Source organism: Nipponia nippon, unplaced genomic scaffold (assembly GCF_047370975.1).
Source record: "Nipponia nippon isolate SJK-2023a ecotype South Korea unplaced genomic scaffold, ASM4737097v1 scaffold_4, whole genome shotgun sequence".
Classification (NCBI taxonomy): domain Eukaryota; kingdom Metazoa; phylum Chordata; class Aves; order Pelecaniformes; family Threskiornithidae; genus Nipponia; species Nipponia nippon.
The window spans coordinates 80,366,100-80,383,104 of NW_028262358.1; the positions used below are offsets into that span (position 1 = coordinate 80,366,100).

Here is a 17,005-nt window from a genome sequence, read left to right on the forward strand (position 1 = left end):
CGCACTTTGAAAGACAACGTTTCAGACTTTGGGGCAGGTAGGAAATTATATTCTCAAATAGTACTCCTAAGATAATATAAAAATAATTCTACCTTTATGGTATTTATACAGTAATATTTTTATTATTGTTCCTAAATCTCATGAGCTACCACCTCCCTGAAAGTAGCAGGATATGAAAAGTATCATCAGGAGAGGGAGGCTGTGGAAGTCTCCAAGTATAACATCTATGTTTATTCTGAGTGTACCTTCAGTAACAAAATAGGATTTACACTGGCACAAAAGTGCTTTAAGTGTATATATGCATAATTAGAAAGCAGGGGGGACTACTAAATGTTTGTAATTTGGAGGGATAGTGGGAATGCATTTATTAAAATGTGTCTGTGTATATACATAAATATACAAATACATATTTGCGTGCGTGTATGAGTGTGCATGCATAGATATGTGTTTGAACCAACAACATTCCAAAGTATAGCAAAGGAGAAAGATGACCTAGAGATTATTTATATGTTAGGACAAGGGACATCTGAACCTCATTTCCTGAATTTCATCGATTTTCTGTAAAACAGCATGGATTAGCCATGCTATTACCAGTTAGATCAATTATCTTTTTAACTGAAAGTGCAATAGAACACGTGACTGCAGAATGGGATTTTTTGCACCTGAAATATATAAGGTCCTTTGATTAAAATATATCTATATTAAAATTAAGCCAATGAGTAGGGAAAATGCTGAAAGTTTGAACATGGTTTATGAGTGCAATGGATTATCTTTATGATAAATGGGTAGTAATCTTATTATTTTATTAACAGTACAACAGAAGAAGTCACATTATAGAACATTTATTTTAGGTGGTTTTATGCTATGGAAATTAGTACAGGTGCCTAACAATTTCTTTATTTCAGACCAGGAGAAAATTTGTCTAGTATTACATGAAAACTGGAAAAATGAATGTGGACAAGACAAAATCTCTTTTGGAATGAGGAATATAAAGAAAAAGTCCTGTAGATAAATCAATAATATATGGTAATTCTAAGGGAGATAACACCCAAGCATATTTTCTGGATAAATTGCTAAGAATTAAATATGGTTATATTTTTTTCTAGTGTTGCTCTGGATAAATTAGATAAGACATATTATGCTATGTCTGTGCATGCCAATACTGAATTTAGAAGCTGCTACTAAAATGCTGGCATTGTACCTTGAAGTTGACTTAAGAGCACACTGGGCCACCAAGTGAAAATTTGTGATACTGAGGTTAATTGCATCTGACAAGCTGTTTCTGTCAACTAGTATTAATGCATAAAGTGGTACGGAGAGTGAAAGAAGATCTCAGCTTTTAATGGAACTGGTAGTTAGCACCCTTTTGTTCTGGGTGAGGGAGAGTGCTATAAACCATAGATAGACCACAGCAGGTTTCACAGGTATGCCTTGGGATAAAAGTGAGTATCTTCTGTATCATATTTATTAAACTTTGTACAACTACAAGGTCTGGCTAGTGAATTGCACGACTAAAACTCTGTCTAAAAGTGCTGATGGCCTGTGCTACTTAGAACGGACACTGTTACTACCGTGTTGTTAAAGCAGTTGTGTCTCTGAGCTGTAGCTTGCCTGCAGACTAAATCGTATGGACTCATTCATGAATATTACTTTAATGACATCAATGGTTTTGTCCTATTTCTAAATTGCTGTTAGATTACCAACACACAAATATCTTTTTAATGCAATGACTAATTTAGAACATCTTCATTAAGTGTAATTTCATTTACTCATAAATGCATTAGTTGTAGTAGTAAATTCCTTGGGAAAGAATTGGAAAGCTTACTGAAGTAAAAATAAAGGTTTTATACTTTCATATCAGAGCTGCCTTGAGTATCATCTGGTTTGTGGAAAAAGTTGCTTCTCAGTGGTCTTTCGCATTGACTCATGCTTATGTAAAAATGGCACCATCTTAGACGTGAAATTGTATTTGTTGAGAATAACACTCAGATTGTGTTCTGCTTAAAGTTCCTTTGGTTCGTGTAGAATTCTAGGGATAAACCAGCTGTGGAATAGAAAGCTGAAGAATGTTGCATCTCATTCACCTTCAGTAAAAAACAGATTCTGCCATCCAGTGGCTACCAGTCCTTTAAGCAAGAAGGGATTTCACTGGTTTATCTGAAAAAGTCTGTAGAAGTCTTGACTGATGTTAATATGCCAGAGGGAAAAAAATTGTTTTCAGCTTTCAAACTAGGCAGTTTGTGCAAATGACAAAAAAGCCAATCTTCTTGTACATTTGTCGAACTGTGGACTTCTGTGAATACTATTGCATTTCTATCTGCTGTCCATTTTTTTCTTACTGTTTTTTTATGGGCAGAACTACTGTTTTTGGATTATGCACTTGTACTTACTGTTTGGAATAAAATGAAGTTTTGGGGAAGGATAACCTGTAATATTTTTTCAACCAAATCAGGTTGGTTTGAAGAAGTCTTAAGATGCTGTTTTTCTCTGGAATTCCTTTCTCTTGTAGCTTTTTTAATCCTTAATATGTTCCTGCAGAGTCACCTTTCAAAGAATGTTGTGCATTGACTGTACGTTGTGATTGTGAATGTTGTGTATTGGTTTGTCTGTGCCTGCATTTCTCTTTTGAGTTGCTTGACAATTAATTAGTGTGTTGAATGAAAGTCTAGATTCTGGTCAGAATACCATTATTAAAAAAAATACTTCTAGTTCTTAACCTGGCTTTCATGGGTTTTATTTTTTAGTAATCTTTATTCCACTCTTAATATTCCAGTTTCAGTAGGCTTAGCACCTTTCCAGAAAACAAGCTGAGGTTCGTTTTTCTAACTTGTTACACAGCTTCCTCTGGTGCTTCTGGAACATCTGTTTGATTATTGCTGCTTACCAAGTCAGTCTTAATCCATGATGTTACTACTTTCCAATAGGAAAAGAGACCGGAAATTATTTTTATTTATCTAATTTTTTTTTTCCAACAATTGCATGTCCAGGGCATATATATATGTATATGTAATTTCTTCCAAATGTAGAGGAAAAAGATGTCTTACACTGCCCACGTAAAGATTAAGAGAAGCTGGAACAATATATTCCTACAGGCAGTAGTTTAAGAAAACACTTAAAGACATACTTTATTTAAGGGTATTAACAATCACACAACTGTAAGGAGACCTGTATGTATAAAGCCACGCGTGTTCAACTATGTGACTGTGAAAAATTCCTGTTGTTCTTTTCTGAAAATACTTACACCAGACTTCATTTAGACAATGATATTTGTGATTTTGTTTAAAAACTGCTTCTTTAAATAATATACATATCGTGCAATTTAGGCATTTCTAGTTCAGTTCTGGAATCACCAGTTGTGTTGGTGAGTTTCTCTCCATAGATCCTCTATTATAAACACTGTAGGCAGTGTTTATCACTGTGAACTTTACAGTGTTTATAACAGCGTCTAAAACCAATTAGATAGAATGGGAGGGAAAAGGAAAAATATAACCATTTTCAAAGACCAGTCAAGAAATCTCAAAATGAAGTAACAGGCAAATTAGAAACCTAAAATGACTAAGGAGGCCATAAAAATAGCTGATTGGACTCTGATAGCACTAATGTAATCAGCAGGTCTCCAGGAAACCCATCAACACTTTATAATAGTCTCATTCATGAAGATGAAGTGAATTTTGAAGACGATACACCAAATAAACATTACGTATGCACAATTTGGTACAAAACAAACAAGCTTTCCCCCTGCAATCTTGCAAGCGAATAAACTGTGAAAGAACATTAATAGTGAAAACTGCTGTAATCCTGAAATTCAGCCACTTAAAAAATTGAAGAAACTTGATGAAAAGTACTGGAAGTACTTGCATTAGATACGTTTTGGGGTTTTTTTTTTCTTCACCAAAGACACTTAACAGTTTAGAATAGATATTTAAATGTATTTGAGATGTGTCAATCCTATAAATACAAATGCAATCCATGACTTGAATGGAACTTGTTTTTTCAGTGTTGCACAAGAAGTTTTCAACCTGAAAGCTTTGCTAAGACAAAAGTACTGCTAAATTGAAAAGCACATTTTTCAAAAAGAAATAATGTGTTGATTGCATAGCATTTTCATTGACTTTTTTATCAATGAATGTTGTTTTTTAATAAAGCCCTCTAGAATAAAACTACAATTGGCCGGTCATTAAGTACATCGTTCCTCTACGTTAAGAGCAGAGCGTTGTCATGTGTTGTGAAAATGGTGTATTAACCTAAATTTGTAATTTGCATCTCAGCCTCTCACATGAGGCTAACTAAAAAGAAGCTGCAGCAAAATGATAGACCTAGTGCTGTTTGTTGCAAAGTTAAATAAAATAGTTGATTGGAACAGCAATGAAGCCCTCATTCCTAAGCTTGCATTACTTGAAGTAGTAATAAATTGGGTCCTGCTCAAATAATTTGCTTAGAATTGGAAAGAATTTTATTAGTATTGGAGAGGCTATTACCATAGCAAATGACTGTAAATTAACTAAAGCGCCCAGAGTAGTGGAAAGAGGGAGATTTTCAGAAGGTGCTTTCAGGACTGTTGTTTACAATGAATTTGTACTTTTGTGGTTTCCTACAATTAAAAGAAGAATTATAATTGTCAAAAATATAAGTAAGATACTTCTCATGATTATTAGTAGAAGCAGTGCAAGTAATTAAATCTGTAGAAAGGAAATAATTCTGTTCTGCAGTCTGTTTTAAATGTCTGTGAAAAGTAACTAAGAAAAAGCAAGTTTATTAGAAAATTAATTTTATATCTTAAGGGTCTGTTCTTCAGCTGTAAAAATTTTAGAAACTTCAAATGCAGAAATTGTAACTGTCTACAGCAGTTCTTTCTTGGTGAAAATATCATTTTTCAGAGAGACCCAGAGGAACAAAGTATTTTTATAATTGATGATTTGTACTTTATAAGATTTAAACATGCATTAAACTATAATAACTATAATTGCCTGTATTAACTATATAATTTAATTTTTGAAGACATTCGCAAAGTTTATTTGGGACTATACATGCAAGTTTTATGTTCCTTTTGGAGGCTGCAGTTTGTTGAAAGTATTGTTGGAGAAAGATCTTAGCATTAAAAATTGCAAGATGGAGATTTCCTCGGAAGCAAAGAGAACATTGTTACTGACTCTGTGTGTGTGTGTGTGCATAATCAAACTTTATTGCACAAAATTAATCATAAATAACTTTTAAAATCATGTGTTTCTTCAGCAGGTTCTTGTGTATTGCTGACTCTTCTTCCACTAGTTTGTCATTTTAGATTTAAAGATGTATATTCTTCTAATCTGACTATTGCTGTTTTACTGATGTTTAATTATTAATAGGTTGTTATTTTACTGTATATTAGTTTTGGTCACACACTTGATTAAAAACAAATTGAATGCTGAAATAGCATGTGGCTAAAGATTTTGATTAATTTTAGGAGATGTTATCCTGCTATATTTTGTTTTCCTTATGGATTCAGTATTTGAGGGTTGGGTGGGAGTGGTAGCTTCAGAATAAAAACCTTGGAATAATATATTTCAACAGGTATCCTAAGTTTTATTACCATGTGTTCTTTTTCTTATGGTTAATATATGTACACACACACACACTGTGTGTGTGTACATATATGAAAAATATTTTTTTCTTGTGTTTTTGTTTATTGTTTGTTTTAACAGATTGGACAACTTGCTTTTAAAGGCATGAAAAGACTAAACCGAATCCAATCTATAGTTTTTGAGACTGCCTACAACACAAATGAGAACATGCTGATCTGTGCCCCCACTGGAGCTGGGAAGACTAACATTGCCATGCTGACAGTCCTTCATGAAATTCGCCAGCATGTCCAGAATGGTGTTATCAAAAAGGATGAGTTTAAGGTAGGAGTTTAATGAACCAAGTAACAGCTTTTTAACTTGTAAGGTAAAAGCCATTATATGTTACACATGGAATATGAAATCAGGAAGTTTTCAAGGGTATTACTCTTTTCCGAGTCAAAGATAAGGCTAGTTTTTATTTACTTCATTATTGTTAAAGCTATTCTTATTTGTGTTCTAAAAATCCTATTATGTGAGTAAAAAGCTATGAAAATGCATTTAGTTTTGATGCAGAACCAATTTTCAAAGTGATGAGGCTGTATAAACAAAATCCATTGTTGTTTAAACAGCTGCACACTTATCCAACAAAGATAACTACTTTTCATATATCACTATTAAGATTTTTCACTGTAAGTGTCTGGCATCATATTTCACAATAAATTGTGATTTGTAATGGTTGCCATGCAACAAACGACACTGTGGGGTTTGCTCATTTATCAAGCGAGTGTCCTTTTGGTGCAGATTGTGTATGTTGCTCCTATGAAGGCTTTGGCAGCTGAAATGACAAATTACTTCAGCAAGCGTCTGGAACCACTAGGCATTACTGTGAAGGAGCTGACCGGTGATATGCAACTGTCAAAAGGTGAAATTCTGCGAACACAGGTATGCTTAATATTTTAAAATATTGTTCTGTGTGTGTATTCGTACCTTTTCATAAGTACGCTGGTCTTTTCTTCAAACTCCATGTAAAAGTATTGGTGAAGCAGCTGAAATGTTATCACTTAGTCTGTAATTACACTGGTTATGTTCCAAAATGTGACTTTCAATTCAAAGTAATTAAAACACTAATACATCTGAAATATCTTAAGTAATGGGCTCATTAAACTCTTTGGTGTCTGCCATTTAGACTTACTACTATGGTGCCCCACTTCCATAAAACCTATGTATAAAATCATACCTGATTTCCAGCTTGTGAACCTTAGTGGGTTGTGCCCCTACCCTTTCAGGTTTATAAACCAGGTGTTGTATGTATGTGTTTGCAAGAACCTAATATTCATAATTTCAGATTTCACATTATTTGGTAATAACCATCTCTGAAAAGTTGAAGGTCTGGTCTGCAAATGGTAAATTCTAAATAAATTTGAAATGCTGTAACAATGTTGCAAATATGTCAAAATAATACTTAACCTCTTTTTTATTTAAAAAAAAAAAAAAAAGCTGTAGGTTCCTGTTAATGGCTGATCTTACTTTTCCTTTTTAAGGACAAATGAGGAAAAGTATAAGACATCACTAGGTTAAACATTTGAACATTCATAGAAATGAATAAAATTTGCATTTTTAGCCTCACAAATAGTATTCCGTAGATGGAGATTTTTCTGTTTTAGCAGATACTTCTTGTCACATTTATTTCAGGCAAATGCTGTTTGTGTCAGTGAAATATCATTTTTCCAAAATATTGAGATAATTTGGTATCTGTTCTTACGTAAAGTTCCTTGTAATTACCCTTTCTCCTCCTGCCTGGTCCAAGAGCCAGAATAAGACTTGGTTGTATTATCGATATGAACATTTAGAAACATAACTTGTAGTAATTATTGATTCAGATGAGTTATATTTTACCAGTCTTAGCTTTGATGTATTTTACATTTTTATGATAAGACTAGAGAAAATTCTTCACATGACAAGAAAAGATGTCTATATGTAATTAATTATAAAGAGGACCACTGCAGTAATCTACTATGAAGTCTTGGATAGCAGTCATCTTTGTTAGGAGATGTATATGCATGCATATTGACTCATACAGTCACAATGGTGTGGTAACCAATAAATAACAAACCAATATCAATGAGTAACAGCAATATCACTGGTACTTTGTCAGAATTACTTTGCAACACCATCAGCCTAAAATTTGGGTATACAAAATAAAAAAATTTTCAATAGGGACTTTTAATAATGGAAATTATTTACATACACCAAATCACCATGTGAAATTACTTCGTGTTTTCACAATACTTTTCAGCTAGGGCACATAATCAAGTAGGTCAGAGTTTTAATAGGGAGAGAGCATGTGTAATCACTGCCAAAACTGAAGTGACAGTGGAAAAGCCTGCTCTGAATGTAACTACAAAGTTCAATGAACAGAATGAATGCAGAATGGAAAAGTGCTATTTTCTCTTGCTCTCGGAGTTTGCAACGTAATTCATAAAATCTCACCTCATTACTAAAACTCTGCTTACATCCAGTAAAAAAGTAGGGGGGAAAAAAAAGTACCACAAAAAACAACATTTTGGGCATTATTAAGAAATGTGTATGGAAAATAGTTTATAAAGTTGTAATTTTATTACTCTAGTAATGGGAAATTATTAATATATACAAAGTATTAATTTAGAGCAACGTAGTAACTTAAGTGTAGAAAGACTGTCTGCTTCATCCTGCTCTCCTATTTCAGTCCAAAATACCACTAGTAGCATAAATTCTTCATTTTCTTTTGGGGAAGAGGCTAAGGTAGATTTATGTATAAAAATAATGAAGAAATGGCAAGGGGAGGACCTAGGTAAAAATCCTTTTTTTTTTTTCTTCCCCCCCCGCCGTGGACTCATCTCACTGCTTTGAAATTTTTTTTGTTTTGTTTGAAACTTACTCATCTTCAGTAGTTCCTAAACGTTTTGGGGGAATGGAGGTGGAAGAAAAATGGTCTCCAGAAGAGGAAAAATTTGGAAACCATTATGTTTTTTGTGACCCCAAATTTAGTTCCAAGATTTTTCAAAGGAACTATAATTAAAGCATTGATTAATTTCGGTTCTGCTTTTGCGCCAATAACAGTATTAGTACTTCGCTCTTCAAAACATTGGAAAGGTTAAAAAGACCAATATATAAAGTCCAAAAATTCTGGGACTATGAAATATTAATTTTTTGTTTTCTTCTGTTTGTTTGTAGCTACTCAGTCTTTCCTTATGATTAATCAGAATTGTAGGAAGTGCAGAGGAGAGAGAACACCAATCCAAGAGTTACTGATGTAATTGCTGCCTCTGTTCCTCTTGCAGACTCTGGAGCCCAGCAGTGGGTTTTGTTTTATCCCTGCTTGTCAAAGTGCACAGAAAATACATAGCCTTATTATGAACTGAGGAAAGAGCACTTACTTGTGCTGGATCTTGCCTGTTGCTCTTTGCATATATTGTTTCCTATGAAAACTCATGAGCTTTCTTTCATCAACTATGCACTTAAACCACCTTGTCCAAGCAGGTTTCTTTCATTGCTTTTTACCCTATATTAAATTGATTCTTGCTTCAAAACTTTATTTTACTTGTCAGCCTCTCTAATGTAATACATTTCTCAGACAGGAATACTCTGATACGTGTTGCTGCTTTATTTATAGTTTCAGAGGTGCTTTGCCAATCATCACCCTGCTTTCTAGGCTTTACTAGTGGAATAGATGAAGTACCTGTGTTTAACAATAAAGCAGTTTTTCCTGTAAGAAGTAACATTATAGCAGGTGGATGCATGCACACAATTTAAATACACAGGGATAATATATATAGTATGGGAGATAAAAGGCAGGAGTAGGATCATCAACTGAAGTAGATGCAGGCATTTCAGGTTGGATCACTGTTTCAAAAGATCTCAGCTGATTCTTCTAGGAAACTGAAGGCCTGATATAAATCTTCTGTGACAGTTGTCTTCTGCCTCTTTTCTCAGCAGTTACATTTTCACCATCTTCATTTTCATCCTCAGGTGAATCAAGTCAGGCACAATGAAAGACACAAAAATGAGGAGATTGTCAGGTATTAGTTAGAAGTAGCACTTTAGTAACAATTCTGATAATTTCCTCCTGCTTTTCCATCCTTCATGGTTCATCCTTCATACTTTGCCTGTGTGTAGTTGAATAAGTGTATTTCGTAAGTCATTACATGCAACTGTTATGCTTACTCTGATGAGGAAAAATTGCTTTATCTGATAAATTGCTAACTGTCTCACTTCTCAGGAATCTACCCTTAATGTACAGTGGCGTCTGCCTTTGTTACTTTTTCTACAAATATTTTTAAAAGATGAAAATGCTAGCCAAAAAAAAGTAATGAGTAATTTAAATTTTCATTCCTTTTATGATGGAATAAAATCTTTTAAATGTTTTTGAAAGATAAGCCCATTAAAAAGGTCTGTAGCACAGTTTTTCAGCAATAACTTTCTCTGTGCTTTCCATGCTGTCATTTATATTCATGCAGAAGGCATTGTTGTGGTTTAACCCCAGCTGGCGAAGAGTAAGAAAAGTGAGAATACTCATGGGTTGAGACAAGAACAGTTTAATAATTGAAATAAAATAAAATAATAATAATAATAAAAATGAAAGAATATAAAAAGCAAGTGATGCACGACGCAGTTGCTTGCCACCCACTGACTGATGATCAGCCAGTCTCCACTCAGCGGCCACCTGGCCAGCTTCCCCCCAGTTTATATACTAAGCATGACACCATATGGTATGGAATATCCCTTTGGCCAGTGTTGGTCAGCTGTCCTGGCTATGTCCCCTCACAGCTTCTTGTGCATCCCCAGCCTTCTCAGTCGCTAGAGCATGAGAAACTGAAAAGTCCTTGACTAGTGTAAGCACTACTTAGCAGTAACTAAAACATCAGTGTGTTGTCAACATCATTCTCATACTAAATCCAAATCACAGCACTATACCAGCTACTAGAAAGAAAATTAACTCTATCCCAGCCAAAACCAGGACAGGCATCCATGTCTCTTGCTGCTCCATACTTTTATAGTATTATACATGAGATGATTTTACTTCCATGTTATTCCATACTATACTTTGAATATTCATTAACAGTACTATGGTTCCAACCATACATAGTACATAGTACTTCAGAAGCCAAGCTTTTCAAAAAAGTTATTTCTAATTTTACCAATAATGAAATTGCCTTAAAAAGAAAAATCAAAATAGTTGTTTTATTGACTCTTCAGTCAGTCTTCTAACCTGCTCCCCACATCATGTGCAGTAAAAGCCACGCATAAATCTAAGTGTAAGATGTGGGATGCATGTTAAAACTGAAAGACACAATTTCCTTTTATGTTTTTGTGAAAAAGAGTAAGTGTAAATATTTAACGTGTCACTATAATGTTTCAGACAGAAAAGATCCAGGGTCCATTACCAAATAATTTGTATGTAAGTAAGTGCTTCACTGAACCTGGGAAGAGAAGAAAATAAACTTGTTACAAAAATAAATAACACTAGCTATTGTATTAGTTCCTGTAGAGTTTATCTTACATTATTAAAGCTTTTTTCATAGCCTAAATAAAGATACATTAACTTTTCACTTTCTTTTCCTCATTAAAAAACAATCTAAGGAAGTTTATTTCCCTACAGTTGATATTTTTCCTATTGGCTCTATTCTAAGCATGTTTGTATACTGACCTACTATTATCTAAGCATGTTTGTATGCTGACATAATATTATCTAGGAAACTCTGTTATTTAGACATCACTTAAACCGCAATGATATTAAGCATACTTTAGCCATAATCTATTGTTTGGTAAGTTGTTTTTGGTATGTTAATGTTTAAATGGAAAATATTCATAAGTAATAAATTTTTTATTTTGATGGGTAGCATTCAAGATAACATGAAGTGTTTTGTTAGAAGGCAACGGATTTTTTTGGGTGTTTGTCCTTATGGACTTTTTTGAGTGTGCATATATATAGCTACTCAGTCTTTGCTTTATACAGTCTAGAAAATGATATAACACAACTTCAAAATCAACATGTTAGCTTTCAGGTCAGTTATCTTTGACCTTGTGTTTGCAACAAATATAGCAGCACTAGTTATCTTTTAAAAGTTTGGAGAATACAACTGGGAGTGGAGCAGTATAGATTTATAATGCAATCACCAAGTCTGAAGGCACTGCCCTGCACTAGGCACAGTGTAGTGTAAGCTGATGAGTAGTGTGATGTCTTAACTTGTACAAAACAGTTGTAGCCTCTAGGGAGCTGCAGAAATGCCTTCTGGCCTTAACAGTTAGTAACTTTTAAAGCTAGTGGGCATCAAAAAACATGTAGGAGATAATTTCTCTTTAATGTTTTATACATACATAACATGAAACAAAATTAAGATCCTTGGCATAGCACAGTGAAAATCTAATCAAAATTTCTTCTACCTGTGTAAACTTTAAAAATAATTTTTAAAAAATCATCCTGTTAAAAACATATTTTCTTTTTAAGGAAAGTTATTTTATTGTTCTATTGCATCTTCAGTTACTATGAATAGTCCTCACGCTTAAACTAGTACCTCAGCAGTTTTGTACGAGATATGTTACACTACAATCCTTGTCACATATAAGTGAGAGTGACGCTTTAAAGTTGAAACAACTTTTCTATCATGTTTTTGCTTTATTTTGTGCCTTAGACCTGCAGATATAAGCCAGATTTCTTCTATAGGTCCTATGTCTCTGCTTTGCCTTGAAGACTGCCAGACTGTCACGAGCCTTGCTTGCTGCAAATATGTTTTGGTGTTAAGGCCAGATTAGCAGTGCTTTCTGTGTTGCTAAAATTATGTAGTAGTTGAAAACAGATCTGGTCAAATTTTGAAAGCAGGGCAATTTCCTCAGCCTATAAACCTCTATATATCTCTGTTCCTTCCTTCTCATATTCTTGGAGTTAAAGGGATTCAGAGAGCAGGGGAGAAGAAAATTTATTGTCTTTTAAAGAAATATTATGGGAAAATGAATCAAACTATTGTTGTGTGAATAGTCCTGATTCTGCCCCATCTGAACTATTGAATACTTTTTTAATTCTCTTGGAATATAGATTTATTTTTTTTATAATAAAGGAAAGTAGCTCTATTTTTGTTATTGTTCTTATTGATCAAGAAACTGATTATACAGAAAGCAAGCTTATTCATTTAAAATATAATACTGGATTTTCTGTAGTATCTACATAGTACTAAAGTATATAGTACTAAAGTGTGCAAGGCCCACAAAAAGAGATTTCTACATTTACTGAACTGCAAGGCTGTGCCTGTTAATGTGGGCCTGCCAGCCTTCACAGAAACAGACAATTCTAAAACTTTTAGGTGTCTGCAGGTCTGCAGGCCTCCAAATATCTCTGTCTTTTTTCTGTCATGGATTTGATAAAAATTAATAGCCTGTCCAATTAGAGATAGGGGTATCGCAAGCAAACAGTGTATCTGACCTTAGTCTGCTTTCAACCTAAAGTGCTTCTAAGCATTTCTCCTTAAAGCAAATAGGAAGTGGGAAACCTAGAGTAGCACTCACGCATTTTTATTTTTTTTTAAAAACTGCCTTCTTCATAAACTTTTGCAATTTCACAACTCTGAAATATTCCAAGATGTTCAAATAAAGCAAATTCAAAGCTTAAATTTGTTTGCTGTAGTGTCCTGCGTCAATGAAATATGCAGAGGTACGAAGTGAAAGGTTAGACTTTTTATCCATGCAGCTCAGTTTTAAAAAAAAAAAAAGGGGGGGGGGGGTTGTGGTGGTGAAGAAAGTCCTGCTAAAGCTGACTTGCACTGTCAGTTAGAAAACAGGCAGCTAGCTGTCATATTTGTTCTCTGCTCGTTAGCCTGTGTAAGCTAAAATCACGTTGCTTTCAGGGTTGATTCTTAACAGTGCTCATAGTTTATGTAAAAACTATCTTAACATTTGCTAAGAAACTATCCTTCAAAGCTTTAGATTTGAGAAGTTGTATCACTTTCATTTGCCAAGTGCTGAACATGTTGAGCAGCTTAAAAATGGGAATGATTTCCAAGATCTCAATTAAAGAAAAATAAACACCAATAATTAAGCAGAGTGCCTTTTCATCACCTTGTAAGCACATTGTGCTCATTTTTGGGGTGTCTGTGCCCAGGTGCTGGCAGTGGGGGGCTGCAGGTGCCAGACACAGCCAGTTCCAGCCGGCTCCAACAGACCCACCGCAGGGCACAGCTGAGCCCAGCAGCCAAGATGGTGGCACCTCTGGGAAAACGTATTTAAGAAACGGCAAAAACACTGTGCAGGAGTTGAGAGAGAGATAGGAGTGAGGAAAGAGGCGTGAGAAGCAGCCCTGCAGACACCAAGGTCAGAGCAGAAGGAGGGAGGAGGCGTTCCAGCAGACAGAGCAGAGATTCCCTTGCAGCCCACGGAAGAGAGCTGATATCCACACTGCAGCCCTGGGAAGGCCCCACACCGCAGTAGGTGGATGGTGCCCTAAAGGAAACTGTGGCCCATGGAGGGCCCCTGCAGCAGCAGGCTCCTGGCAGGAACTGTGGCCTGTGGAGAGGAGCCCACGCAAGAGCACGTTTATATTGGCAGGAACTGCAGCCGTGGAAAGGACCCATGTTGGAGCAGTTTGTGAAGGACTATCTCCTGTGGGAAGGACCCCACATTGGATCAGGGGAAAAGTGTGAGGAAGGAATGGCAGAGACGAAGGGTTATGGACTGACTGCAACCCCCATTCCCCATCCCCCATGAGGTAGAGAAGTTGGGAACAAACAGAAAAGTTGAGCCTGGGAATAAGGGGGTCTAGGAGGAACGGTGGTTTAGGTTTTTTCTTTGTTTCCTCACTATTGTACTCTATTTTTAATTTGCAGTAAATCAAATTAATTTTCCCCAAGTCGAGTCTGTTTTGCCTCTGACGGTAACTGGTAAATGACCTCCCAGTCTTGACTCATGAGCTTTTCCATCTTATTTTCTCCCCCTGTCCAGTTGAGGAGAGGAAGTGAGAGAGTGGCTGGGTGAGCATCTGGCAGCCACCAATGTCAACCCACCACAGCTAGTTTTAGGTTTTGGATTTTTTTTTTTTTTACTGCTTTCATTGAAATTTTACTTCTGGTATTTTAAATCCAAGAGAAATGCTTTGTTAGCTTATTGCAAATTTTATTAGCTGGTTATTTTTCTTTTTAACTTTAGCTAGCTATTTATACTGGAAATAGAATAGTTTAGAACAAAAGGGCAATTCTTATTGAAGAGCATGAGTAATACAACAGTAGTAATAGTGTTTTTGAAAACACCAGTGTTACAAATGAAAAGAGAATTTGTGTAAGCTGCATTTGCATTGGCAAATACATTTGTCTGATTACTGAACAGAATGCTGTTCTTGAGGAGAGGAAATAGCCTGAAGGACTGAATGTATTTTGACATCTCGAAGATTAGCTGATTAATTGTACTTGTGATGGCAAGGCAGAAGTGAGAAGTGGAACAGAGACCACAAAAGCATCAGAACTGAATAGGGCAACTAGTTCTGAGAACGGCAAATGGCATCAGGACCTTTGAGTAATATGGATGATCACTGTGATAGATTCTGTCAGCTGATAGACTCTGATATTAAGTCATGAAGGCTTTATTCCCTATTGGAATCTGATACTAATAAAATGGAATAATGCTTTTTTCTTAAGTTCTTATCTGCAATGTAAAACTAATCAAGTCTGAACCTATTTGAAGCAAAAGAGGGCTATAAACTTGAGGTGCCTTCTGTTTCATCTACAGCTTTCTTTTTCTGATACACTATTTCTCATTTCCTGCACTTTAGTAAGGTATAGAGATTCTTCTAGGTAAAAGTAAATAGTGAATTTGATTTCTGCTACTTTTCCTATGGAAATGGAACTATATAAATTTTCTTAATTTTTAGTGCATTATATTCTATGATATTCTGCTATATATGTGCTTCTCATTTCGTGCAGGTACAAAGCCCACTGTTAGAAGCTAAATATGCATATATAGTAATTTACCTTATGCATATAGTAAGTACATGAGATAGTGATTCTCTACAGTAGTTACTCATTTACGTACTTCTTTTAAATATACATTACCCATCCATTGCATGCACTTTTATGTTTATGTGTAACCAGAAATTAGGACATCTTTGCCTTAGGAAAAGGAGATAAAGGATGAGAGAGTATTTGAAATCTAAGGGGGGCTTTTTTGCACTCAGGAATTGGCAAAAAAATTAGTGATGACAGAATTATCACTAAATCATGTTAGACATTAAGGGTTTCTTTTTGACTGCTGGACCTATTTAGCTTTGAAGACATATAAGTAGAATGAATTGTGATAAATGTCATAAATCCATGTAAGCAGCACTTTCAATGTCCAGTTCTTCCAATAAAAAGGATTTTTGTATAAAAGAAAAATCTTGGAAAACCAGGATTTGATGGTGTGGGTTTACTTTTTTAACACTATTTTTCTCGACATTCTCTTTGTCCATTTCATAGGTTTTGGTAGGAATTCATGAGTTCTGTGGAGATGGTCTTTCAAGGGAGCAGTTATAAAGAAACAGTCCTAAGCATTACTACTATGAAATTTTATTTAATAGTGTGCTAAAAAGACCTCCTAGCCTGGCTTGATACACATGGAGATACTGGAAACTGGCTATTGAATCTATATATGCAAAAATGTAGTAAAACAAATACATGGCTAAGAATTTGACAGATCTATGTGAGCAGCACAGGCAAAAATAATTATCAGTTCATGTTTCGGTTACACCCAAACCACAGAAGAATTGAAATGAATCCCTGATTTTGTGGGCTTTGCAGCATGCCCTTAATTACAAGTAGGTAGGCCTTTTGGTTACATGTATAATGCTAAAATGTATGAAATTACATTACATTGTGAAATTAAAACATGGAGAAGTATTGCATTTCTTATTCCTCCCAAAATCTTATTTTCCACAGATATGTTTCTATTTCTAAACTGTGTTGGTAAAGTAGCCTTCAAAATTTCTTGATTAGTAAGATATCTTATCAAACAGAATATATAGGAACTTTATTTTCTCACTTTCCTTTATTGAACGCAGGGATGTCACCATACTCCTACAAAAATGTTTCAATATGGTGACCGAGAATTATGATTTTTTTTAATTCAGAATATTAATATAATATTCTCCCTGAATAACAATTCTCAGGCTATTGTATTGTGCTGCATTTTAACAGAAATCAAATGTAGGAGAACACTTTTTTTTTCTTAATTGTCAATTGTTATCCCATTCGTATTACCCTAGCATTTTGTGAAAACTATATGAAGTGCTTACTATGAAGAATTACATAGAATATGCAATCAAAGTGCCTTTAAAGCAAGAGAATACTACTTTATTTTCCCATCTCTTGGTGCTTCGTCACTATCTAATTTCTTTCTCTTTCTGCGGTATATTTTGTCTGTCCCTGTAGGTGCTTACTCTGATTTTAGCCTTATGTACCTGGCGTTCACCT

General features: G+C 34.9%; 1 protein-coding gene across 6 annotated transcripts in view; it reads left to right on the forward strand.

The window, feature by feature from the left end:
- Window positions 1–17,005, forward strand: part of ASCC3 (activating signal cointegrator 1 complex subunit 3) — a 289,170-nt gene that overhangs the window by 74,210 nt on the left and 197,955 nt on the right. For all 6 annotated transcript variants that reach the window (XR_015707982.1, XR_015707983.1, XM_087773468.1 and 3 more), the window contains 2 exons: window positions 5,682–5,882; window positions 6,342–6,482. Coding sequence is in view for 4 of the 6 variants with exons in the window: in XM_087773468.1 (XP_087629594.1) it covers window positions 5,682–5,882; window positions 6,342–6,482 (342 nt within the window). In the remaining 2 variants the exon portion in view is untranslated. The remainder of the gene's footprint in view (window positions 1–5,681; window positions 5,883–6,341; window positions 6,483–17,005) is intronic.